General features: G+C 26.7%; 1 protein-coding gene across 1 annotated transcript in view; it reads right to left on the bottom strand.

The window, feature by feature from the left end:
- LOC111639331 (general transcription factor 3C polypeptide 3-like) overlaps positions 1-27,614 on the bottom strand; it is a 68,713-nt gene that overhangs the window by 23,936 nt on the left and 17,163 nt on the right. Inside the window, 8 exon segments of the mRNA XM_023385191.1 lie at positions 7,099-7,187; positions 9,601-9,659; positions 13,795-13,882; positions 16,164-16,222; positions 20,358-20,445; positions 21,848-22,014; positions 22,112-22,226; positions 23,421-23,497. Of these exon segments, the coding sequence (XP_023240959.1) occupies positions 7,099-7,187; positions 9,601-9,659; positions 13,795-13,882; positions 16,164-16,222; positions 20,358-20,445; positions 21,848-22,014; positions 22,112-22,226; positions 23,421-23,497 (742 nt within the window).

Raw genomic sequence — 27,614 nt, 5'->3', positions numbered from 1 at the left:
TTCTGATTATTATTTCATGATAATAGTACAGGGATCTGCGACATAGAATCATTCGTCTTATTTTTTTTTAATCCAAGCATGAGCTAGATGATGGTCGAGTTTAGTCGAGTTTAGATTCCTCAGTTTAGGATAATTTAGGGTAAAACAAAAGTGCCTTTGGGGTAGTTCCACTAGAAGTAGGCAACAGCACTGGTCACTAACACCAACAAACAAAATGTAAGCTGATAACGATGATGTGTTACTGGTAGGCCTATATGCAGCAAAGTTAATAGACATCTGCAATCAAATGACTGTAAACAGATTGTTCTTTCAATCACCATAACCATGTATTTCTATTAATAGGACTTATTATACTGGTGTATAAAATTATAGCAACACAGTCACACAGATTAAAATTGGTTTATTTATGATTACCTGGACACATACAATTTGTGTTTCGGACTTGTATGTCCCTCCTCAGCAGGTATTTAACAAACAATTTCTAAAATTTAAACAATAAACAAACTTAGTTTCCCGACAATAATTTTTAAAATTCTAAAATTGACAATAATAAATTATTGCATAGGTCCAAAACTGGCAGAAATATCAATGATACAAATAGATGAACAGATTAGAAATATAGAAGGAATAGAATTTTATAGCAGGTATGTAGATGATTGTATTATAATATTTGATAAAAGAAAGACAGATGAAAAAACAATTATAAATAAAGCTAATGAAATAAAAGAAAATATTAAATTTGAATTAGAAAAAGAAAAACAAAATAGCATTAATTATTTAGATATAACAATTATAAGAAAAGAAGATAAATTAATTTATAAAAAATATGTAAAACCTATGCAGATTGCTAAAACAATTAATTATAAATCAATTATACCTATTAATATGAAATATAATATATTTAAAATGTATTTAAGTAAAATAAGACAACGAACATCTGAGATAGAAACACAAGAAAAAGAAATAGATGATATTATCAAAATGTTCATTTTAAATGATTATCCAAAAACATTGTTAAATAAATGGGTTAAAGATACAGAAAACAAGAAGCAATCAAAAAAATTAATAGATAAAGAGAAAAAATTTGTGAAAATAAGGTATATCCCAAAAGTTTTTGAGAGTCAAAAAATTATTAGATAAGAAAATTAATATAATACCAGAAAAAGTCAATATAACGGAAAAACATCTATGTTATAGAAATGAGGAAAAAAATGATATAATGGAAGAAAAAGGTGTAGTATATTCGTTTAATTGCAATTGTAATCCAGAAAAAACATATATTGAAGAGACAAAAAGAAAATTAAAGATAAGATTAAAAGAACATATCAGAGCAATACGTGGAAATCATGCAAATTCAGCCGTAGCAGAACACTGCAATTCAACAGGATGTGAAATAATATTAAAATCTGTTAAAATAAGAAAAAAAGAAGAAAATAATTATAAACGACAGTTGTACGAACATATTAATATAATCAAAAATATAAATAAATATAATCAATGTTCTTCACTTTCACTAAGTGAAAGTGAAGAACAACGAAAAGAAATGTAAGTTTGAATTAGTATTAAAAGTATAAATTTGTTAAAATTAATATAGAATGACAGTATTTAATGTAATAATTATCGGTTTTATACAGGAATAATTTAAAATTAATATTAATCGTAATTGGAATAAATTATTGGAGAATAAATGGAATAGAAAGAAACAACAACAAAATAGTATGGATTTATAATTTATTATTGTCAATTTTAGAATTTTAAAAATTATTGTCGGGATACTAAGTTTGTTTATTGTTTAAATTTTAGAAATTGTTTGTTAAATACCTGCTGAGGAGGGACATACAAGTCCGAAACACAAATTGTATGTGTCCAGGTAATCATAAATAAACCAATTTTAATCTGTGTGACTGTGTTGCTATAATTCTATACACCAGTATAATAAGTCCTATTAATAGAAATACATGGTTATGGTGATTGAAAGAACAATTTGATTAAATTAGGACATTGATGCAGATTAATTGACTGTATACAGAAATCATTTAAGTCATTTGCTCAACATATGTTGTAGTATGAAGAAGAGGAACCAAGACATTAAGATGTTGCTATGTAATGTATTGCAGAATTGTGCCTCACCAAGTTGTTAGTCATATCCAAAAGGCAGTGGCTGGTAAACAACTGTTGTAAAGCATGGATTCCAGCAAAATGGAAGGAGAATTTCCAGGTTTTTCAAGAAACATTCCATTTTCTGTGTGCAATCCTTAAGGAAATGCAGTGCCTAGATACAAACTACAGGAAATGCATTCTACTGGATAAGAGAACTTCAACAGCTCTATACACACTGTCTTCCACAGCGAAATTTTGGAGTATTGTAAACTTATTTGGAGTAGGCAAGACATCAGTTTTCGAAACATTGCATGAGTTTTGCAGCCTGCTGATCGAAAAACTAGACTCAAAACTAATGTTTCCTGGAACGACAAAAGAGTTGTTAAAAAAAAAAAAGCTGAAGAATTTGAGAATTTATGGCAATTTCTGCAGTGTATTGGGGCAATTGATGGGACTCATATTAAAGTCAGTCCACCAAAGGAACATGCAGTTGATTACTATAACTACAAAAACTTTTATAGTGTTGTACTGCTGGCAATATGTGATGCAAAATACAAGTTCACCTATGTCAATGTTGGTGCACCTGGGAGGAATGACTCCCACGTGTTTCAAAACAGTGGAATCTATCAAATGTGTTCACTTTGTATAGTGAACTAAGGAAAAGATATAATGGGGTTAATGTACCTCAACTTTTATTAGAGTACAGTTGACCCCTCTATAACGCAGGTTCATATAATGTGGATTTGTATATTGCGGCAAAAAAATTGCGACTGTATTCGTATAAAGACGCTAAAAGAGACTCGTAAAATGCGGTAAAACGTCATCACCAACTCGTGTTGTGACAGGATTGGTCGAATCTGGACGAATAGTGGACAAGCAGCCGAACTACTTACACACTACGGAGAGTTTAGGTGGGTAAGTTGAGTTTACTATCATCTGTACAGTATATAAATTAGGTACTGTAAGTCTAATACAGTACTGTAATTTTATACATTTCTTGTGAAAAAAACATTTCTTATTCAACAGCCATAAAAATTATTTCTATTAATGATGTCTCCAAAGTTCAACAAATTTTTTTGCAGAAAAATAACTTATCAAAAACGCGCTCACCATTTGGTGCGCTGCTCCACGACAAAAACAAGCTTAAGCAATGGCGTCGTTAAACAATGCACACTCGGTAACTAATCCTACAATTTTTTGTTTATAGCATAGTTTATATGGATTATTCCCAAAAAATTATATGTGTTTTGGAAATGTTGAGTCAAATTAGTCTAGAATCGATTAATTTTATGGAAGAAAACCTTTCAAACAGCCGTAGTCCGTAAACTACAAACGTGACAGGCTGTGATTGGTTCATACATTTAAGGATTCCTACAACATGAAATTCTTATAAAGTGGAATGTATCTACCATGTTATAGGGGAGTCAACTGTACTTTTATTAGAGTACTTTTATTATTAATGTACCTCTACTGTGACTCTGCATTTCCACTTATGCTTACCTTAATGAAGCCATTTCCTGACAATGCTGATTTAAGAAAAAGCAATGAGAAAAAGCAATTTGTCTCGAGCCAGAAGAGTGGTGGAAAATGCATTTGGTCATTTAAAGGCACGGTTCAGATTCATCAGCAGAAGATTAGAACTAAATCAAAATAATGTATAATTCCTAGTTCAGGCTTGTTGCATCCTACATAACATATGTGAAGAACTAAATGATAACATACATGACGATTGGCTAAATGAGCTGCAACATGACAATACTGTCAATTCTGCTTCCACAGTAGTATAGGAATATGATCAATCAGCACAAGAAATTAGAAATGCACTTGCCATGTACTTTAACAACTAAGATAAGACTTATTTACTTACACAAACCAAAAATGATTAATACAGATTTTATTAATTATTGTTCTTATTTAAAAGAGCAGCAATTACACCATTAAACTCTTCTTGTAAATTTAAACTTTGGCAAAATAGGTCATTTGGTTCTTTTAATAAACATAATATTTGATTGTCAACATCTCGTTTCCTCATGCTGCCTTTGAATAAGTTGCGAGAGTTCAACAACGTGGCTGGTTTTCTGTTTTTTATTCCATTGCCTACTTTCTTGAAACCTCTTGTTCTGCAGCCATCTTGTTTCTTTTCACACACATGGATTGTGGGATCTCTCTTATGACTGGATCTAGTTTCAAGAACTCTCTTGAATTGATCACGATTGAGAGAGATCACACCACAGCATAGTCACCAACCTTAGTCACAATCTAGATTGAAATGTTCAGTGCAAATGGGGTATTACAGTCTTTGAGAAAGGATAAACCACTGTCCTCTCTAATAGACTCAAGTTCTCTGCATTCACAAAGTGAAAAATGGAAATTGGATCAGAATAATCTCTACACTCGACATTTGTGATCTTGAAAAAATTTTAATCAATCATCGTAAAAAAACTGTTTTGCCTTATATGCATATAAAATCAGAAAACATACAATAAATTTGAAAACAGGTAAGATGTAAATAAAAAAAAATGTCTATAAAAGCATAAGTTCTCCAACTAAATCTAGGAAATTGCATTATATAGTTTCAAAAATAAAAATATAAATCATTCATAACATAGTTATCACTCTTCAATATGAATGATTTATGTTGCATTAAAGTTAAATCATAAAAGGTAACAGAAACAATTCATTTTGTAATACATAATAATATTTTAAACATTCTTTTATAAATTATAATATAGTGGATAATTGGTTAATGAACATAATTGGTTACAAGACCATGTTTGCTACCTGAATTGATCGTTAACCAATTATCAATTTACCATAAATTTTTATGGGAATTTGATTAATTCATTCTGGAGACCCCAAAAAATAAAAAATTATATACTTTCTTACTACATTTATTTATTTGTAATAATAATGATAATAATAATATATACATACACAGTCTTAAATTTTTATCAGTCGTGTTTTTTTCCATTTATGGGATGTTAAAGAATCTGTCCAATGTTGATTTCTTTTTCCTCTTCAGGATTTTTTGGAAGTAATTAATAGCATTGTCATTGTAGAGATTCAAAAACCTATTATCGTGAACCTTGTTTAAATGCCATTCTAAGACTGTTATTCTGACATCTTTCCACTTCTTCAAAAGATCTTTAATAGCAGATGTCTACATTGTTCTTCTTTCATCTTTTTTTTCAGAAAAAAAAACACATCTTGCTGAGATTCTTGGTTCTTCATTCAAGAGTTCTTGTAGTTCATCTGTCATCAAATCAGTTTCAGGTTTCATTATGAACTCTTCAATGTCATCTTCATTCACCTCCAATTTGAGATCTCTAGCAGTTGTCACAATTTCATCCATAATTTCAGGGACATCATCTCCATCTCCCTGAATGCAGGAGGAATACAGCTTTCACCAAGTAGAATTCAACTGTCATTGAATAAGTTCTGACCAAGTCTTTTGAATGAGTCTGATAGCTTTGAGAATATCAAATTTTTCTTTCCAAAACATTTTTAATGTCATCATTGAAGAGAACTGGCATGCTTCAAAACACCTTAAATTATATTTCCTCATGTGACAAATGTGGAGTTTATTTCTTCAGTTCTCCAAAAATTTCTCTAGCTTTCTCTTGAATGATAGTCATACTAGTTACATCTATTTTCATTTCCCTTTCTTTTATCTAAATTAAAAACAATCTCTCCATTTTATCATGGATGGCACATCTTTGTTTCTCAGATGTAATTTTCATTACGCCTTTAGCTACTTGAGCTTCTTGATTATATTTTGCTTAACTAAGATTGTGCCTACTGTAGACCTGTTGAAGCCATACTGCCTAGCAACATCAGACATCTTCTGCCCACTTTCTCCCTTGGCTATTACCTCATGCTTGGTTCTATGATGAGCACAGTTCTTGACATTCCACTCTTTTTAGGCTCCATAATATTATCAGTTTCTTTTTTTAAATAAAATGTTCAGAAAAGCATTTACGAAAATTCATAAATCAACTAGTGCAGAAAAATGTGAAGCTTGAACAAAATTCAAAATTTAGTGTTAAAATGTTAACGAATATCTGATGGGACAGTTAAACTCTCACTTTTTGAGAATAAAAACAGATGCAAAACTTAATGAGTGTCCAACAGTCTCACAGATTATAAAAAATTCTTTGTTAAAAAGGTAAATAAAAGGTTGGAATTATAAGGGAGCATTTCAAAGTTTGGAAGAATACTATCCAATTAGTATCAGGTTGAGCGTCGATGTCAACGTCTCCCGTACTCCAAAATGTTTCGAATTGTCACCTGGAGATAAGGGAAGACCAATTGGTATTCATTATTTTACATTGCTTCTTCTTGTGTTTGTTCTGTGAGGTGTTCATTATTTGAACATGTGTTTGTTGTTTGATTTGTTCACAGTCCAAACTGTTCATTAACCAATCACCCACTGTATAAGAAAAGAAGTGTATTCACTTAAAGGTTTACTTTGGATAATGTAAAACCTCAGTTAATTGAGACTTAGATAATCAAGGTTCTACTGTATAATAAATGCAGTAGAATCTATTAATTGTAATCATATTTACTTACTCTGCTTAATACTATCAGTATAGGCAATTCCAAAGTGATTATGGTAAGCAGATTCTACTGTGTAGGAAATTTAAGGTCAAAGTCATGCCAATAACTTTGCTTTGATAAAAAGGATGATCTCCAAAATGAGTTCTATATTCATAAAATATAAAAACAGGTATTTTCTATTCCTTATCAATAAGTATAAAGTTAAATACAGAAAAATAAACTTTCTTTCTTTTACTCAAGTATTAATTTTAGTGTGTTTCTGTTAGTATATTAAGAACATACAAAAAAGACTCATAATTTGTATATTTCTATAATATGCCTCTAAAATAATGAATATTTTAATGAAATTATTTTAATTCTGATAAATATTTTCTCAATACCCTGTATATAACATGTAGATTTGCCATATAGCCATTAGAAAAATTAATAAATAATAATTACTATTCAACATCTTGAAGCCCATCTTCCAAAGATACTTCTTTATTAGTTGTTTTTGATATTAGTGTAACACCACAATGTTTTCTTAATATCTAAATAAATAAAATAATATTCATCTTTAAAATATAAAGAATTAAAAAACTTTTAAATCATTCAATGAAATTAATTTATTATAGCTCCCGATTAACCTTTCTGAAAATTCAACCAATATTGATAGCATCAATTCATTTTTAAAAATTAATTGTTATTCTAAACTTAATAACTAATTAACTCTAAATAATAATGTAAATAACATATTCATATTATTTTATTATTACTAATTTAGTATATTTTTATCTTTTTTCTCATAGGAACATTTTTCAGCATATATTTGTTTAACTCCCAATTTGATGTTTAATTAACAAAAAATAAGCTTAATAACTATTTGCAACTGAAATGCAAACATAATATTGATATTTCTCAGTGAATATAGTTGTTTACATCATTCATACATAATCTAAGAAGTAATAAATATGTGAGTCATATCACACACTGACTTTATTCAAAAAAATTGTTTTGATTTGCTGTTCCTACTCTTTTCCAGTGATGTAGTTGATTTATTGACAATGTAATGAATGTATTATTAATAAAGATAATTTGTAACATTAATCATATTTATATATCTGGCAATACAATGTTTTCCTCAAATTCTGTTATAACCCTAAAAAAATTTTTTTTTAATTTATAAAATATGATAATTGAGAAATTTTTACACTAATGCTTAGATGATATCCATAAATAGAAAAATTAAAATTATATTTTAATAATTGTATAAATACCATAGTTAGATGAGTAGTTTTAATTGTACCATCTATGACAATTTAACATATTTGATTTCAATTAGTTATCACCCTTCTATAGTTAATCAAAAATCTAAATCTTCAGTTCAGTTAACTTAAAATAAACATAAAATGACTTGAAAGTGATAGTTAAGCCATTATCTTGTACTAATGTTTTTAACATTAATTTGAATATGTTAAAAAATTTTGGAAGAAAAAGCTTAGCTTTGAGTAGGACACAAATCCAATTACTACTTACCGCACAGATGCATTACTAATTGCACTACCCAAATTTCTGTGAAGTCTGTTTCCAGACATATATCCATCTATCTAGATTATTTACTATTATACATAGGTTAATACCACAACCAATAACTGTAAACTATTATGTTTATATATCTCCTTGACTCTCCGTCAAATTTTGAATTATTAGAATTAAATATCAAAATCTAATTCTAGTTACAAAATGACAGCCTAACTACAATCTTTAGGCAAAATTACATTGTTTATATAAGCTCAAAATATCGCTGAAAAATAATCTAGAAACTTAATTATTATTGTTATAATAATGAAATTAATTAAAATATAAAATATATTGAAGCTACAAAATGTCTTCATTTTCAAAAAAAAAATTTATTTTTTTTTTGAAAATTGTTTGATCAATAAAAATCAATTTTATTTTGATAAATTTGATCAATAAAAATCAATTTATTTTATCAATCAAAATTATCAATTTCAATTGATCAATTGAAAATTGTTGATCAATAAAAATATTTTTTTTATTGATCAACAATTATAGTCTTCATTTTCCATCATTTACAACACCAGTGACAGTCCAAAACCATTTCCACTTAAGGAGATAACCTTTTATTTGAGGCTATGCCTCCACAAAGAAATGAAAAATGGTTAAAAATGTCCTCTGGTGTTGTGAACAACAGAAAACGAAGATATTTTATAGCTTCAATATATTTACATATTATATATTTTAATGTAATTAGTCAGCCAAATTTTTAACTTTACTCAACAGTATTGTGAATTTGATTTTGGCATAATCACCAGAGGACATTTTTATTCATTTTGGATTTTTTTGTGGATATGTAGTCTCAAATAAAAAGTTATTTCCATAAGTGAAAACCATTGTGGCCTGTTGCTGGTGTTTTGAATGATAAAAAATGATGACATTTTGTAGTTTCAGTATATTTATCTATTTTATATTTTAATGTAAATTTTTTACATTAAAATATAAAATATCAGCAGCCAAGTTTTTAGTTTTACTCAATTAAATTAATAAAACATTAATGAAAATTAACAAAGTGATAATGTCTGAATAAAATTTAAAATGAAACATACTTAAATTATACTTATATATTATAATGTTCAATATAAAATTTATTATAAACAAGAGATACTTCAAATGATGAAAGTATTCTCAATTTCATCATCAAAAAATAATAGTATTTCATCACCTTAATGCAATGTAATTAAATTGCAAATAGCTTTATTTTTATTAAATAATAAATAATAAAGTTTTAATTTCTTAATAAATATTTTCTATTATTGATTGCTAAATAAAATATTTATTATTTTACAAATAATGTTAAAATATTAAAATAGAAATAAAATAAAATCAATTTAACAGAAATAATGATATTTACTTATATAGATAATATATATAAAAATAACATACATTTATAGCATCAAAGTATTTTTGCTGACTAATCTGCAATTCTAACAAAAAATTCACATCTGAAATTAATCAATTAATCATTAGTAATTCAAACAAATTCTTTATTTCAAATATCAGCAATATTAAATCACAATATTTTTATGAAATATTTTGAAAAGTTACTAATAATATATAATTAATTATCTACTTGTTTATTTAAATATATAAATTCTCTGTAGCCTTCAGAATAAAATTTGAAAAATGAAATATCAGCAGATGGAAAAATATATTTGGTAGAATGAAAATACTGAATTATTCATCAATTGACAAAAATATAAGCATGTAATATTAAATAGATCTTAAAATAAATCAAAATTTGACAAACCTTTTAATTTTATTCAGTCACTTTTATATTTATATCAATTTATTGATAACTGCTTGAAAAATTACGATATAAGTTGTCGAGATATTAAGATACTATCAAATTACACTATTAATATTTAATTAGAGCTCAATATTATTGTTCTCATTTTCGATTAAAATATTTAGATATTTATTGCATAAAATATTTTCCTCCTAAATAGAAAAATAGGCTTGACAAATATTTTTAGCATTCACATGCATGTGTGTGCATAAATATGTATATTGCATTAAAAAATATTATTTATAAATTTATAAGAATGTGATAAATATCCAACTTAAGGATTCCAATTGTCATAGCAACAAAATAAATTGTGTAAATTTAAAAATATATATTTATAGTTTGCAAGTGTTGTAATGTTTATGTAACTTTAATGTAACTATTTTTTAACTATATAAATTTCAATAAAAAATAGAATAAATGTATGTAAATAATAAAAGGTGAATAAACACTATTTTAAGTGTGGTTTTGCATTAACTTATAAATTTATTTTAATAAAAAACTACATATCCTATTAGAAAAGTACAAAACATAAATATCTATTAAGCAATTAAAAACTTTAAAGCAAAACTACTGTAAACTCTGATGGCAGCAACATTGTCAATTTAGAATTACAAGAATTGGCAAAATTAGGAGTTGTGCAATTTGGACTTTTTCATACATATTTTTGAAAGGTCTGTTTTTGACAATTTTGAATAACCATTCAAATGAAGAATATAATATAGTATTAACACATGACAAGATGGAAAAAAATCAATTTAATACTATTAGGAATTTTGTGCAGAAAAGATGAAAGGAAGGAGAGTCCAAAGAACATTCTATTAAAAAAGAAAAAATTACCCAAACATTTAAAAAATTAGTTTAAATAGCATCCTTAAGCTGCGAGTCCACCCGAGAATTGTTTTACTCTAGTTCTGCTGAGAATGAGATTCTAACAACTCTCAAAGTCATATTCACTTGTTTAGCAAGTGTCTATTGACTCAGCTGATGATAAAATGGGAACAACATAGAATGGCTATCATTATGTACACAATTTTAGAATGTAAAAATCCATCCTCACCATAGAATGTGCTGGGTAAGACAATGAATACCAAGTACAATGTTGTAATAAAAACTGAAGCTTGTTCATCATTAATCAACAAACTGCACATAGAAGACGCTCAAAATTTTAGAAACTTTTTCATCACTTTTTCATTCTTTGTATCCTAAAATATTTTTTCCATTTTTACATTGGACAAGTTTTCAGCATTTAGTAACATTTAACATAAAAATCTGCTTTATTCTGAACATTTTTTTCCATTTAGGCAGGTTTCTATTTTGGACAGGCTTTATTGTAATAAAAAAATTCTGTATTAAACAAAATTAATGTATATCAACTATAATCAATAATATTATAAAATGGACAATTGTGAGAATCAGGATTTTATTAGTTAATTAGCGTGGAAAATATATTTAGTTTTTTTTTACTTGTTTACCAAAAAAGAACACACATTCAACACTTCTACAAAAGAAGAAAATCAACTTCCCTTCTTACAAGACCTTATCTACAACTTTGACAGCCATCTGGGTGGCTAACCCTCCTGTACGTCCCCGCACATCCCATTAGCAACTGTAAATCCTTTAACGCTATTGGCCAGAAATTTTGATAAGGGGTGATTTTCCCGCCATCTAGGCAGTCAATAGAAATCCAATATTTGCCACACAGATGACAGGCAGTTCATCATAAGTTGAACTTGCCATAGGAGACACATTTCATCATATTCTGAACAGGCTATAGCATCATAGAAGAGTCTAAAGATTTAACTTTGTGCGCTGCCAAATAAGAAGATAGTTTCCATTAATTCATTGTCCTCCTCTATGAGTTCAAAGCTACAGAAAAAGACTACCAACCAATCAATATTCGAGGTAGTATGTTTGATATCTGTAAACTCTCCCTCTCTTATTATCAATATATTCTCGGATTAGAGGTGTAAATAGGGTTAAACTTGATCATGTAAACTTGTATTTGTAGTATTATATTGTATCTCATTATTGCTATCTTTTATATTAGTAAACCTTTTATTTGTTGGTTAATTAGTTTGACTGATTAAGTACAGACTATTCACCCTGCTACGACTTGAACACAACTCCTCCACTCGATAGAACAAACCCTCCTATTTAAACTTATATCGTAAACGAGTGATAGGATGCAAATCTCATCCCTATCTGGTGTCAGTTCTGATGGTCAAACAAGTCAAAAGATTCAGGCGACATATCTATATTAAAAGCCATCTTAAGACCCCATGAGCGGGTCTCAACGCCCCGATTGTTTAGCCCTTAGCGTGATCTCACAGAATATTTTAGTAACTTTTAAAATGTTACAACATTAATTTTGTTTATATGTTAAGTATTGTTATAATCTTTCTAATATAAGCTGGAAATTGTAAAAACAGACTAAACAGATGCAGTGGTTATGTTAAAAAAAAACTGGTAAATATTAGTTATTAGTTAATTTTTTTTATTGGTATTTAATTTTCTTTTCTATAATTACCTGTCCTTTACTTACAGTTTAATACATCTGAGAATAATACTAAAATTAATTACTATAATATATGATCAAAACATTTATTTCTATTGTTCATATAAAATTATAAAATGGATAATAAATAAATTTATAAAATAAAATGGTTTGTAATGTACATCTATCTCAAACAACTGCACTTACAATTCTTTATGCAGATTGTCTGGCATGTTGGTCTATTCAGGGGAGACCATGGAATCAGATAGTCATTAATTGTTTTATTGTCTTGTAAACAAAAATGCTCTTCCTGACTTTAAGTCAGCCAAATTACAATGTTATTATTTTATTGTACTCGGAAATATGTTTTCTTTAACATTTAATTAACAACTAGTTTTGCAAGATTTGATTAATTTTATATTTTAGTTGCAGTTTAATTGGCCTGCCATTAGCCTGGGGGTTTCTGGCATGCTGGTCTCCCCGTTTATATGCAGCAAGACAGTCATTCCATAAATATATGGTAAAACTTAAATGTTGTCTGGAGCTGGATCTGCAACTGCAGTTGCCAGATTTCTACAACTAGATTAAAGGACTTAAAAATGATTAAATGCTATTACTCGCCAACTTCCATTTCATCACATGTCATCTGTCAATATATGATTTTTAAATTTATCTCAATAATTTTAAATCTGTGAGTTTGAATTGGAATGATCTTACATTCAAAACAGCACTTATCTAATTCAATTGTAAAGCAATTGAATTAGATGACTGCAATTGTATTTTAAAAGTAATCTAATTCAATTGTGAGCCTGATAAAAGCCTATCAGTAAATCCAAAACGTTTGAATGAGCTGTATGAAATGTTGTTAGAAAGTAAAGGTGTTCATTTATAAGTTTATAAAAAAATATGTTAAAAGAATTAAAATTGCATAATTTTAAAATTTATTAATTTTATGATTCACCCAATATTGTTTCTGTTACCAAATTTAACAAGTAGCATAATGTCAATAATTATACGTAAATAATGATTAAAACAATTAATATTTAAGATTTGAAGGTCTGATTAAGACTGATAGCACAAAAAGAAATTAAAGTTGCCTATTTATTCAAAAATAATAGCAATAAAGACTGTACCATACATAATTTTCAACTTTTATAATACAAAAATAGGTTTTTATGTACATGGATAAGAATCAAGTATATATCTGACAGAGCAGATGTGTTAAATAATAAATAATTTACTATTTAGAATAAAACTAAATTATTCATATATAACTAGGAATATTTTGAAACATCACCTTCTGAAGTAATTAGAGATGAACATTTATTGAATGCTTGTTCCATTACATGAATAGCAGAAGATACATCTCCAATCTCATGATATTGCTAAAAATAAAAAATATCACAATGAATGTAAATTTTATAAATATATTATTTAAATGTATGTTTACTTTCAAAATTATTTATTTCAAAAATAATTCAAAATAAATAATGAAATTATTAATTAATTAGTTTTATGGCTCAAGATACTATTAGACTAAACTTCATCTCATGTCAATAACAATATAAGTTAGTATGTTGAAACTAACTAATATTGTTATATACATATTTATAGTTATAAAATAATTCAATGCATGAAGCATTTCCTTATTTTTTTAAATTCAAAAAATTTCTTCAACAAAACTTAATTTTTTTTTTAAATTCTTAAATGCTATATATTATTAATGAAATAATTTAAAATAGAGTAATAATTTGAACAAGTTTCACTTCATTCAAAATTTATAAGTAAAAAAAAAACAGATTATAAAAGGAGGAAAATATTTCTGATGGCAACTGCTACAGTTCTGGAAAAAATGTGAAATAGTTTTTATGCAAACTAACAAAACTTGCAATTGTACTCATTATAATTATACTTTTCATAAAGGTTTTTTCAAAAACTTTATCATTAATATACAAATCAAGAAAAGTATATAACTTCTACTAGAAATTGAGAAAGCTGTGAATTCATCTAAAAATTTAAACTTAACTAAATAATTGAAAAATAAATAACAAAAATTACAAAAATAACAATTATTTTAATAAGAGTAATATATAATAAATTAATATCTACATAGTAAATAAATTCCTAACAAAAAAAATAATGTGTTACAGTAGAGCCTCGATTATCCGACTCAATTGGGGACTGGGGTTGGTTGAATAACCGAAAAGTATGAAAAAATCCATTATTAGTGTAGTATATTATTATATCCCATGTAATTAGTATATCGCTATTAACCTACTTTGCGTTGAATTTTCATCGACGTTAAGCCTAACAAAAATTTTTTAAAATAATAATCGTCACTATTGTATCGTTAAAAATTAGAAAATTAAGCCTCGTTTAAATACTGGCTCCCTTTCATGGTCGAATGAGTGTTGCCAGCTAAAACATGTAAAAATAATATTAAAGTAGCCAAGACAGTCAAATATTGTCACATCACTAGCGGACATTTGAAATTTGCCAACTAGGACAGTCGGTTAATCGGGGGTCGGATAATCGAGGCTCTACTGTANTGAAATTAATTAAAATATAAAATATATTGAAGCTACAAAATGTCTTCATTTTCAAAAAAAAAATTTATTTTTTTTTTGAAAATTGTTTGATCAATAAAAATCAATTTTATTTTGATAAATTTGATCAATAAAAATCAATTTATTTTATCAATCAAAATTATCAATTTCAATTGATCAATTGAAAATTGTTGATCAATAAAAATATTTTTTTATTGATCAACAATTATAGTCTTCATTTTCCATCATTTACAACACCAGTGACAGTCCAAAACCATTTCCACTTAAGGAGATAACCTTTTATTTGAGGCTATGCCTCCACAAAGAAATGAAAAATGGTTAAAAATGTCCTCTGGTGTTGTGAACAACAGAAAACGAAGATATTTTATAGCTTCAATATATTTACATATTATATATTTTAATGTAATTAGTCAGCCAAATTTTTAACTTTACTCAACAGTATTGTGAATTTGATTTTGGCATAATCACCAGAGGACATTTTTATTCATTTTGGATTTTTTTGTGGATATGTAGTCTCAAATAAAAAGTTATTTCCATAAGTGAAAACCATTGTGGCCTGTTGCTGGTGTTTTGAATGATAAAAAATGATGACATTTTGTAGTTTCAGTATATTTATCTATTTTATATTTTAATGTAAATTTTTTACATTAAAATATAAAATATCAGCAGCCAAGTTTTTAGTTTTACTCAATTAAATTAATAAAACATTAATGAAAATTAACAAAGTGATAATGTCTGAATAAAATTTAAAATGAAACATACTTAAATTATACTTATATATTATAATGTTCAATATAAAATTTATTATAAACAAGAGATACTTCAAATGATGAAAGTATTCTCAATTTCATCATCAAAAAATAATAGTATTTCATCACCTTAATGCAATGTAATTAAATTGCAAATAACTTTATTTTTATTAAATAATAAATAATAAAGTTTTAATTTCTTAATAAATATTTTCTATTATTGATTGCTAAATAAAATATTTATTATTTTACAAATAATGTTAAAATATTAAAATAGAAATAAAATAAAATCAATTTAACAGAAATAATGATATTTACTTATATAGATAATATATATAAAAATAACATACATTTATAGCATCAAAGTATTTTTGCTGACTAATCTGCAATTCTAACAAAAAATTCACATCTGAAATTAATCAATTAATCATTAGTAATTCAAACAAATTCTTTATTTCAAATATCAGCAATATTAAATCACAATATTTTTATGAAATATTTTGAAAAGTTACTAATAATATATAATTAATTATCTACTTGTTTATTTAAATATATAAATTCTCTGTAGCCTTCAGAATAAAATTTGAAAAATGAAATATCAGCAGATGGAAAAATATATTTGGTAGAATGAAAATACTGAATTATTCATCAATTGACAAAAATATAAGCATGTAATATTAAATAGATCTTAAAATAAATCAAAATTTGACAAACCTTTTAATTTTATTCAGTCACTTTTATATTTATATCAATTTATTGATAACTGCTTGAAAAATTACGATATAAGTTGTCGAGATATTAAGATACTATCAAATTACACTATTAATATTTAATTAGAGCTCAATATTATTGTTCTCATTTTCGATTAAAATATTTAGATATTTATTGCATAAAATATTTTCCTCCTAAATAGAAAAATAGGCTTGACAAATATTTTTAGCATTCACATGCATGTGTGTGCATAAATATGTATATTGCATTAAAAAATATTATTTATAAATTTATAAGAATGTGATAAATATCCAACTTAAGGATTCCAATTGTCATAGCAACAAAATAAATTGTGTAAATTTAAAAATATATATTTATAGTTTGCAAGTGTTGTAATGTTTATGTAACTTTAATGTAACTATTTTTTAACTATATAAAGTTCAATAAAAAATAGAATAAATGTATGTAAATAATAAAAGGTGAATAAACACTATTTTAAGTGTGGTTTTGCATTAACTTATAAATTTATTTTAATAAAAAACTACATATCCTATTAGAAAAGTACAAAACATAAATATCTATTAAGCAATTAAAAACTTTAAAGCAAAACTACTGTAAACTCTGATGGCAGCAACATTGTCAATTTAGAATTACAAGAATTGGCAAAATTAGGAGTTGTGCAATTTGGACTTTTTCATACATATTTTTGAAAGGTCTGTTTTTGACAATTTTGAATAACCATTCAAATGAAGAATATAATATAGTATTAACACATGACAAGATGGAAAAAAATCAATTTAATACTATTAGGAATTTTGTGCAGAAAAGATGAAAGGAAGGAGAGTCCAAAGAACATTCTATTAAAAAAGAAAAAATTACCCAAACATTTAAAAAATTAGTTTAAATAGCATCCTTAAGCTGCGAGTCCACCCGAGAATTGTTTTACTCTAGTTCTGCTGAGAATGAGATTCTAACAACTCTCAAAGTCATATTCACTTGTTTAGCAAGTGTCTATTGACTCAGCTGATGATAAAATGGGAACAACATAGAATGGCTATCATTATGTACACAATTTTAGAATGTAAAAATCCATCCTCACCATAGAATGTGCTGGGTAAGACAATGAATACCAAGTACAATGTTGTAATAAAAACTGAAGCTTGTTCATCATTAATCAACAAACTGCACATAGAAGACGCTCAAAATTTTAGAAACTTTTTCATCACTTTTTCATTCTTTGTACCCTAAAATATTTTTTCCATTTTTACATTGGACAAGTTTTCAGCATTTAGTAACATTTAACATAAAAATCTGCTTTATTCTGAACATTTTTTTCCATTTAGGCAGGTTTCTATTTTGGACAGGCTTTATTGTAATAAAAAAATTCTGTATTAAACAAAATTAATGTATATCAACTATAATCAATAATATTATAAAATGGACAATTGTGAGAATCAGGATTTTATTAGTTAATTAGCGTGGAAAATATATTTAGTTTTTTTTTACTTGTTTACCAAAAAAGAACACACATTCAACACTTCTACAAAAGAAGAAAATCAACTTCCCTTCTTACAAGACCTTATCTACAACTTTGACAGCCATCTGGGTGGCTAACCCTCCTGTACGTCCCCGCACATCCCATTAGCAACTGTAAATCCTTTAACGCTATTGGCCAGAAATTTTGATAAGGGGTGATTTTCCCGCCATCTAGGCAGTCAATAGAAATCCAATATTTGCCACACAGATGACAGGCAGTTCATCATAAGTTGAACTTGCCATAGGAGACACATTTCATCATATTCTGAACAGGCTATAGCATCATAGAAGAGTCTAAAGATTTAACTTTGTGCGCTGCCAAATAAGAAGATAGTTTCCATTAATTCATTGTCCTCCTCTATGAGTTCAAAGCTACAGAAAAAGACTACCAACCAATCAATATTCGAGGTAGTATGTTTGATATCTGTAAACTCTCCCTCTCTTATTATCAATATATTCTCGGATTAGAGGTGTAAATAGGGTTAAACTTGATCATGTAAACTTGTATTTGTAGTATTATATTGTATCTCATTATTGCTATCTTTTATATTAGTAAACCTTTTATTTGTTGGTTAATTAGTTTGAATGATTAAGTACAGACTATTCACCCTGCTACGACTTGAACACAACTCCTCCACTCGATAGAACAAACCCTCCTATTTAAACTTATATCGTAAACGAGTGATAGGATGCAAATCTCATCCCTATCTGGTGTCAGTTCTGATGGTCAAACAAGTCAAAAGATTCAGGCGACATATCTATATTAAAAGCCATCTTAAGACCCCATGAGCGGGTCTCAACGCCCCGATTGTTTAGCCCTTAGCGTGATCTCACAGAATATTTTAGTAACTTTTAAAATGTTACAACATTAATTTTGTTTATATGTTAAGTATTGTTATAATCTTTCTAATATAAGCTGGAAATTGTAAAAACAGACTAAACAGATGCAGTGGTTATGTTAAAAAAAAACTGGTAAATATTAGTTATTAGTTAATTTTTTTTATTGGTATTTAATTTTCTTTTCTATAATTACCTGTCCTTTACTTACAGTTTAATACATCTGAGAATAATACTAAAATTAATTACTATAATATATGATCAAAACATTTATTTCTATTGTTCATATAAAATTATAAAATGGATAATAAATAAATTTATAAAATAAAATGGTTTGTAATGTACATCTATCTCAAACAACTGCACTTACAATTCTTTATGCAGATTGTCTGGCATGTTGGTCTATTCAGGGGAGACCATGGAATCAGATAGTCATTAATTGTTTTATTGTCTTGTAAACAAAAATGCTCTTCCTGACTTTAAGTCAGCCAAATTACAATGTTATTATTTTATTGTACTCGGAAATATGTTTTCTTTAACATTTAATTAACAACTAGTTTTGCAAGATTTGATTAATTTTATATTTTAGTTGCAGTTTAATTGGCCTGCCATTAGCCTGGGGGTTTCTGGCATGCTGGTCTCCCCGTTTATATGCAGCAAGACAGTCATTCCATAAATATATGGTAAAACTTAAATGTTGTCTGGAGCTGGATCTGCAACTGCAGTTGCCAGATTTCTACAACTAGATTAAAGGACTTAAAAATGATTAAATGCTATTACTCGCCAACTTCCATTTCATCACATGTCATCTGTCAATATATGATTTTTAAATTTATCTCAATAATTTTAAATCTGTGAGTTTGAATTGGAATGATCTTACATTCAAAACAGCAATTATCTAATTCAATTGTAAAGCAATTGAATTAGATGACTGCAATTGTATTTTAAAAGTAATCTAATTCAATTGTGAGCCTGATAAAAGCCTATCAGTAAATCCAAAACGTTTGAATGAGCTGTATGAAATGTTGTTAGAAAGTAAAGGTGTTCATTTATAAGTTTATAAAAAAATATGTTAAAAGAATTAAAATTGCATAATTTTAAAATTTATTAATTTTATGATTCACCCAATATTGTTTCTGTTACCAAATTTAACAAGTAGCATAATGTCAATAATTATACGTAAATAATGATTAAAACAATTAATATTTAAGATTTGAAGGTCTGATTAAGACTGATAGCACAAAAAGAAATTAAAGTTGCCTATTTATTCAAAAATAATAGCAATAAAGACTGTACCATACATAATTTTCAACTTTTATAATACAAAAATAGGTTTTTATGTACATGGATAAGAATCAAGTATATATCTGACAGAGCAGATGTGTTAAATAATAAATAATTTACTATTTAGAATAAAACTAAATTATTCATATATAACTAGGAATATTTTGAAACATCACCTTCTGAAGTAATTAGAGATGAACATTTATTGAATGCTTGTTCCATTACATGAATAGCAGAAGATACATCTCCAATCTCATGATATTGCTAAAAATAAAAAATATCACAATGAATGTAAATTTTATAAATATATTATTTAAATGTATGTTTACTTTCAAAATTATTTATTTCAAAAATAATTCAAAATAAATAATGAAATTATTAATTAATTAGTTTTATGGCTCAAGATACTATTAGACTAAACTTCATCTCATGTCAATAACAATATAAGTTAGTATGTTGAAACTAACTAATATTGTTATATACATATTTATAGTTATAAAATAATTCAATGCATGAAGCATTTCCTTATTTTTTTAAATTCAAAAAATTTCTTCAACAAAACTTAATTTTTTTTTTAAATTCTTAAATGCTATATATTATTAATGAAATAATTTAAAATAGAGTAATAATTTGAACAAGTTTCACTTCATTCAAAATTTATAAGTAAAAAAAAAACAGATTATAAAAGGAGGAAAATATTTCTGATGGCAACTGCTACAGTTCTGGAAAAAATGTGAAATAGTTTTTATGCAAACTAACAAAACTTGCAATTGTACTCATTATAATTATACTTTTCATAAAGGTTTTTTCAAAAACTTTATCATTAATATACAAATCAAGAAAAGTATATAACTTCTACTAGAAATTGAGAAAGCTGTGAATTCATCTAAAAATTTAAACTTAACTAAATAATTGAAAAATAAATAACAAAAATTACAAAAATAACAATTATTTTAATAAGAGTAATATATAATAAATTAATATCTACATAGTAAATAAATTCCTAACAAAAAAAATAATGTGTTACAGTAGAGCCTCGATTATCCGACTCAATTGGGGACTGGGGTTGGTTGAATAACCGAAAAGTATGAAAAAATCCATTATTAGTGTAGTATATTATTATATCCCATGTAATTAGTATATCGCTATTAACCTACTTTGCGTTGAATTTTCATCGACGTTAAGCCTAACAAAAATTTTTTAAAATAATAATCGTCACTATTGTATCGTTAAAAATTAGAAAATTAAGCCTCGTTTAAATACTGGCTCCCTTTCATGGTCGAATGAGTGTTGCCAGCTAAAACATGTAAAAATAATATTAAAGTAGCCAAGACAGTCAAATATTGTCACATCACTAGCGGACATTTGAAATTTGCCAACTAGGACAGTCGGTTAATCGGGGGGGGGTCGGATAACCGAGGCTCTACTGTATATAAAATATCAATAATTTTATACAGGGTATCTGAAAAAAAATAATACATAACAAAATTTCTATTTATCATTGAAAATGAATTGCACAGCAGTTATAGCAACTCTAACAAATACATTAATAAGATTAATATAAATAATAGTAGTTAATTATTTACACAGAAATTAAATTTCATATTTTATTTATACTAGAATTGAAAGATACTATTTTATGAAAGGATTTGAAAATTTTACAAACTTTTGTAGTTTCTCTTGAAAGTTGAACATATTGTTGTTCTTGTTCAGGTTTTAGTTGCTTCAAAATAGCTTCATAACCACTTAATGCTTTTTTCTTCTCTCCCAACTGTTCATATAATTTGCATCTTTCCCACAAATAATGAATATTTTCAGAATCGTATTTGATAGCTAAAATCCATAATACATAAGTAATCCATAAATTTGAAATTAAAGAAATAAACTAAATTGCTTTATATTTCTACATTTATTTTAAATTTAACCTTACCATGTGAATAGTAAGTAATTGCATCTTTGATTTTTCCTTGTTCTAAAGCCATTTCTGCTAGTTTATTCCATTCATCAGAATCGCTAGGATTAAGGTAAGCACCTATCAATGAAAACTAAGCAAAAAAAATATTAAATTATTGTAAAATATAAATTATGATATATTAAATATTACAATTAATAAGTAGTGAATTAAAATAAAAAGTAATGTCATAAAACTTAATAGTAAATTATTACATTTTAATAGAGATAATTTTTACAAACTTTATTTTCACAGTATAAATAAAATGGATTATTATATACTTAATAAATTCATTTTTTAATATCTACAAAGACGAATTTAATATATTTTTATTTCATATCATATATTAATGAAATTATAAATTACTCATGCAACACAGAAAATTAGTCCACAAAAACAAAAAGGAGAATAAGCTTGAAGTTAGTATGGCATAAACTGTAATTCTTGACACAAATGTTTATTTTTTTTTTCCATTAAAAAATAAATAAACCAGCAACAAGTTGCTCAACTTTCCCGGCAACATTTAAAAGTTTGATGGCACTATCTGTTATTATATTGTATTAAAAAAACTCATAATGTAAGCTATTATAAAATGGAAAAAAAAAACTTAATTTAATTGAATTAATTGCATAAATATATTTTTTTTAAATCCAGCAACGAGTTGCGTAACTTTCTCGGTAAAAAACATTTAAAAGTTTGATGGCGCCATCTGTTACGAGATTTTATTTAAAAAACTCTTTATGTTATTAATTGTTATGAAATGGTAAAAAGCTTAATTTTGAAGATAGAGATGAATTTTATTTAAAAAATAAATTATATCTTCATCAGTTACTGGTATTCTTGGTCAAACTTGTCTACTACTACTTCTATTTCTTGAAATCTTGTATATAAGTAGTAAATTGNAATAAATGGTTTTTAGTAGCTCCACTGCTTGTTTAAACTTAACAGTTTGTGCAATATCCACTATTGGTCTAGATTCGACCAATCCTGTTGCAACACGAGTCGGCAATGACGTTTTACTGTATCATACGAGTCTCTTAAGCGTGTTTATAAGAATATGATCACAATTTTTTTGCCGTTATATACGAATCCATATTATATGAACCCGTTTTATAGGGGTCTACTGTATAATCTATAAAATTAATTGATATACAGAGTAATCAAAACAAAAACAAAAGCTGATTAATATTCATAAACATATAAATTATTTTACTCATTAAGATAATATAAATTAAAATTTGAATAGTAAAATTGAAATAACTATTGCTCAATAAAAAAACCATACTACCTGAAAAGATTTCTCCATATCACCCATATCCTCGTATAACATACTCAAAGTTTGAAATGGTTCTGGAGCAGATGGTTCTATAGAAAATCTTTCAGGTTAATTATGAAATTAATAGTTTGAAAATGTTAATGTAATAATATGAAAAAATTTTATTAAGGAACAAGCCTGATATGTTGAAATATTAAAAATGAATGTAGCATATGTCAGAGGTATTAAAAATTAATATCAAAAAAGTCATAATAAGAGATATATGCAATCTATATATATATATATGCATATTGTTGGAAAAAAATTTATTTTCATTAAGTTTATTAAAATTTATAAACTAATTCATTATTAAATCTGTTATTACACAGGCTTAATTTACAAAAATCAAAAATTAAAAAATGCAATATTAATTTGGTATATTCGTAAAAATTTAACAAAATCTACATTAGTTCTAATATTTATATGAAATAGAAAATATAATAAGTGATCAAACATTACTAGATATCTAACGAAGATATCATACACACAGCTATATAGTGAATAATTTCATTAAAATCTGATGTTTTCCTTATTCCTCAGAACAATTAAAATTTCATACAAAAGTTGTTTGAGTCATAATTTGTCACAATATGATTTTGTTGAATAAATAAATAATACATATAAATATATATTAGGGTGGTTTTTATTCAAGTTTTGGAAAGTTTGACAGGGCACATTCTGAATCTGTTCCATTATGAAAAAAAATTTTGCTAAAATTTGGTTAGTTTGCTTAGCATTGTGACATATTGCAATTTTTCAGATCACAGTAATTCGCTGCCAGTGCTATTGCCAACACTCAAGACAAAATATTCATTTTTCCTATGGATCAACTGAACAATCAGCAACCTGATAATGATTACAGAGAACTCATACCTCCATCATCTTTCTTGGAAGTGAGTTTCATCATGGGATTAAATTTCTTGCTCCTGATGCAATGCATAAGGCTTATTGATGGCCAAAACCATTTATGGAATCAAAATGCAGATGTTCAAGGCACAGTTTCTGTTGAGGAAAAAAGAGAAAGCTGGGTCATATGGGACATAGCACTTTGTTTGTGAGATTCTTTTAAAAGGTGTGATTCAAAGCTACACTTCTAACTGATGCACCTTTAAATGACATGGTGCTGAAGAACATCCAACAGTATAAGACTGCAAACTCCACAGCTACCTTTGCTGGTCATCTGTGGTACCTCAACAAAGAGTTGATAAAAGAGTACCAATAGGTGCAAAAGACAAAATGATTTCAGCTCTCCAAAATGAATGACAGTCAATGAGGATAGCATCTTGGAGAAAAATTTAGCATATTTTAATAATTAATAATGAGTTGGGATCATTGATGTTTAAAAAATATGTAAATCATGCACAGTGCCAAAGATGATACATTTTAAATCACAAGTCCCTATATATAGAGAGAAATATGTTTGAGGATATATTCAAAAAAAATTAATAGTACTACAAATACTAAAAAAAGAAGAGAAAGTAAAAGAGATTATCAAGATGATTTATTAAATGGATATAATAAATGTGTATTAAATAATTGGTTCACAAAATTAAAAAATAAAAGAAAAGAATAAATAGTAAAATTAGAGAATCAGACATTTGGCAAAATAACTTACTGTATATTCAGAAACTTTTCAAGCAAATTAAAAAAAATATTTTATCAATATAATATAGTATTGATCCCAGACCAAAAAATTAGAGTAGAACAAGTATTATAGAAAACATAGATACTAATAATAGAGGAAGATAAAATTAATTACTTATTTAAAAAGACAAGTATTACATATAGATTTAAATGTGATTGTCAAGAGCCATTCACTTACATCAGAAAGACAGGAAGAGAATTATGTAAAAGAATCAAGGAACATGTTAGAGCAATAAAATATGACTAAGAATTCGGGGTGTTGCTAGATATTGTGTGATGAATGCATGTCAGATTGTTCTTAATACATTAAGGATAGTCCAATCAGAGAGGAATATGATGAAAAAAAAAGTTATATGAACACCTGGAAATAGTTTAAAATAAAAATCTTTTATTGTTAATGAATGAGAATGATGGAGTACATTTACACAAGTCGTGGAATTGGTTTCTGGCTAATAGGAAGCAGAAGGAAAGGTTGGAACACCTTTCCTTGCAGTAGGAGTGTTGGTAAATGAGGCGGAAAAGTAATGAATGAAGATAACAATAGCAAGGACTGTGGCTAATATGTATAGTTAAAGAGAGGAACACAGGTACTGCAATAATTGATGTTATAATTAGGTTAATTTTTTAAAGAATTTAAATAATAATGTTTTTTTAAAGATAAGAAAAAATGATTTTATTATGGAAATTAGTAAAAAATAATTGAAATATTGAAAAATCATGTGAAGTAAACATTTTAAAAATTTTTTAGCAGTTCTATAGTTGTAAATTATAAACTTAATGTATTTATTGTATATTTACTAGAGTACTGAAAACTGAGCATTGAAAAAGTGTTTATGCCTTGTTTATGTTTAACCTGTATGAAAGAAAACCCACTGAGGAGAAATATTGTAATTTCCAAAATGTATCTAGATAAAATAAAGTTGTTGATTGGCTAGTATTTTTAGAGTCTGTAGATGTGATAATTCCTAGGAAATAATGGTGTTTGAACTGATTACATATTGAAATTAGAATATTGTGTGTTAACCAACACTTTGAGGATTTTTGACATATATGGTCATGATTCAAAATTCACAGAATTAGATTCTGAACTCTGACCTTCTGACATGAACTACATTGCAACAGGAAAGTGCATCAGGTCCAAAAAGTACTGCACATTAATGATACAGCAGAATACACTTTCCATGATCAAGGAATACAACTGATTCCATACCCAGGATGAACACAAAATCAACTTCTTCTGCAGGTTGTCAGGAAGAGAATGCTTACCAATAATAATTACTGTGTTTTCTTAATTCTAATGCACAACTTTTTTTTGGACTTTTCTGATCTTAAAAATTGGAGTGCACAGTAGAATTGGTGTGTGCATTAGAATCAATCACAAAGCCAAGTTAATCACTATGCTGAAGAACATATATATAGATATTTTAGTGTGATATTGTGTATCCAAAAACTTTCATACTTATGCATATCAATATAAAGTCATTGTTAAAATGTTGATTTTGTGTTAGTCCAGATTTTCTGTACTTTCTAATGGAAATCAATATATTCAAAAATATGGACATCATAAAACACTGTAAACATGAAAATAAAATGCTCTTCAAAAATGCATTAATGTTTGAATACATTGACTTCCCATGACTATGTATATTCAGTGATAAAGAGCTGCATCATATCCACAAGCTAATTTTTTTCAGGTTTTGATGCCATAAAAATCAGATGGCCATTAGAATTGAGAAAGCACATTAATATTCCACTGAGCGAGTATTTCTATGTATTGTTATGTTCATCTTGTGACATTGTGGCATGGAAATTACAAACTGTAAATTTTAAATGCTTAGTATTGTATTCCTTGTTTTGCTCAAAATAGAGAAAATTTATTGTTTCAAATTTTGGCAGCAATCTCTAAATTTCATTTCTTAAATCAATCAATTCATTTCTCAAATCAATTAAATTTCATTCAAATTCAAATCTTGAAAATATTACTTTTTCAATATTTGAACAAGTTAGGCAGGGGGATCTTTTAGCCCTTAAAATATAGGCTATATATATTTTTTTTATTAATAAAATATATATTATTATTAATATATTAAAAAACTTTAATTACAAGACATTTATGCATTAAGATATCTTAATCAACTTTACAGAAAAATGTTAAAATATATTTTTGCAAAATACATTGGATTTAAAATTTGGTCCACTTGATTGGGTCAAATCTCAAAGAACGGAAATCAAACTACAGTAGAGCGTCGTTTATCTGAATCAATTGGGGACTGGGGTGGTTCGGATAACGAATCATGTACGAAAAAATATATTAATTTATCCCATGTTGAAATTTCTCTCCGTTGCGTGTCGCTTCGCATTGAATTTTCGTCGATGTTAAGCCTAACGAAGACTATTGTATCGTTAAAAATTATTTTTTTATTTTGTACAAACAAAATAAATTTATTGAAAAATATAAAAACAATAAAAAATTATACTTCAGATGTTAATTTAGTATCAAAAACGTAAAATATTTGAGTAGCC

The sequence above is a fragment of the Centruroides sculpturatus genome, unplaced genomic scaffold (genome assembly GCF_000671375.1).
Source record: "Centruroides sculpturatus isolate CEXI.00-Female unplaced genomic scaffold, Cexi_2.0 scaffold186, whole genome shotgun sequence".
NCBI classification, from domain to species: Eukaryota; Metazoa; Arthropoda; class Arachnida; order Scorpiones; family Buthidae; genus Centruroides; species Centruroides sculpturatus.
The sequence above is the reverse complement of the archived record's forward strand: the minus strand, read 5'-3'. Positions and strand labels throughout refer to the sequence as shown.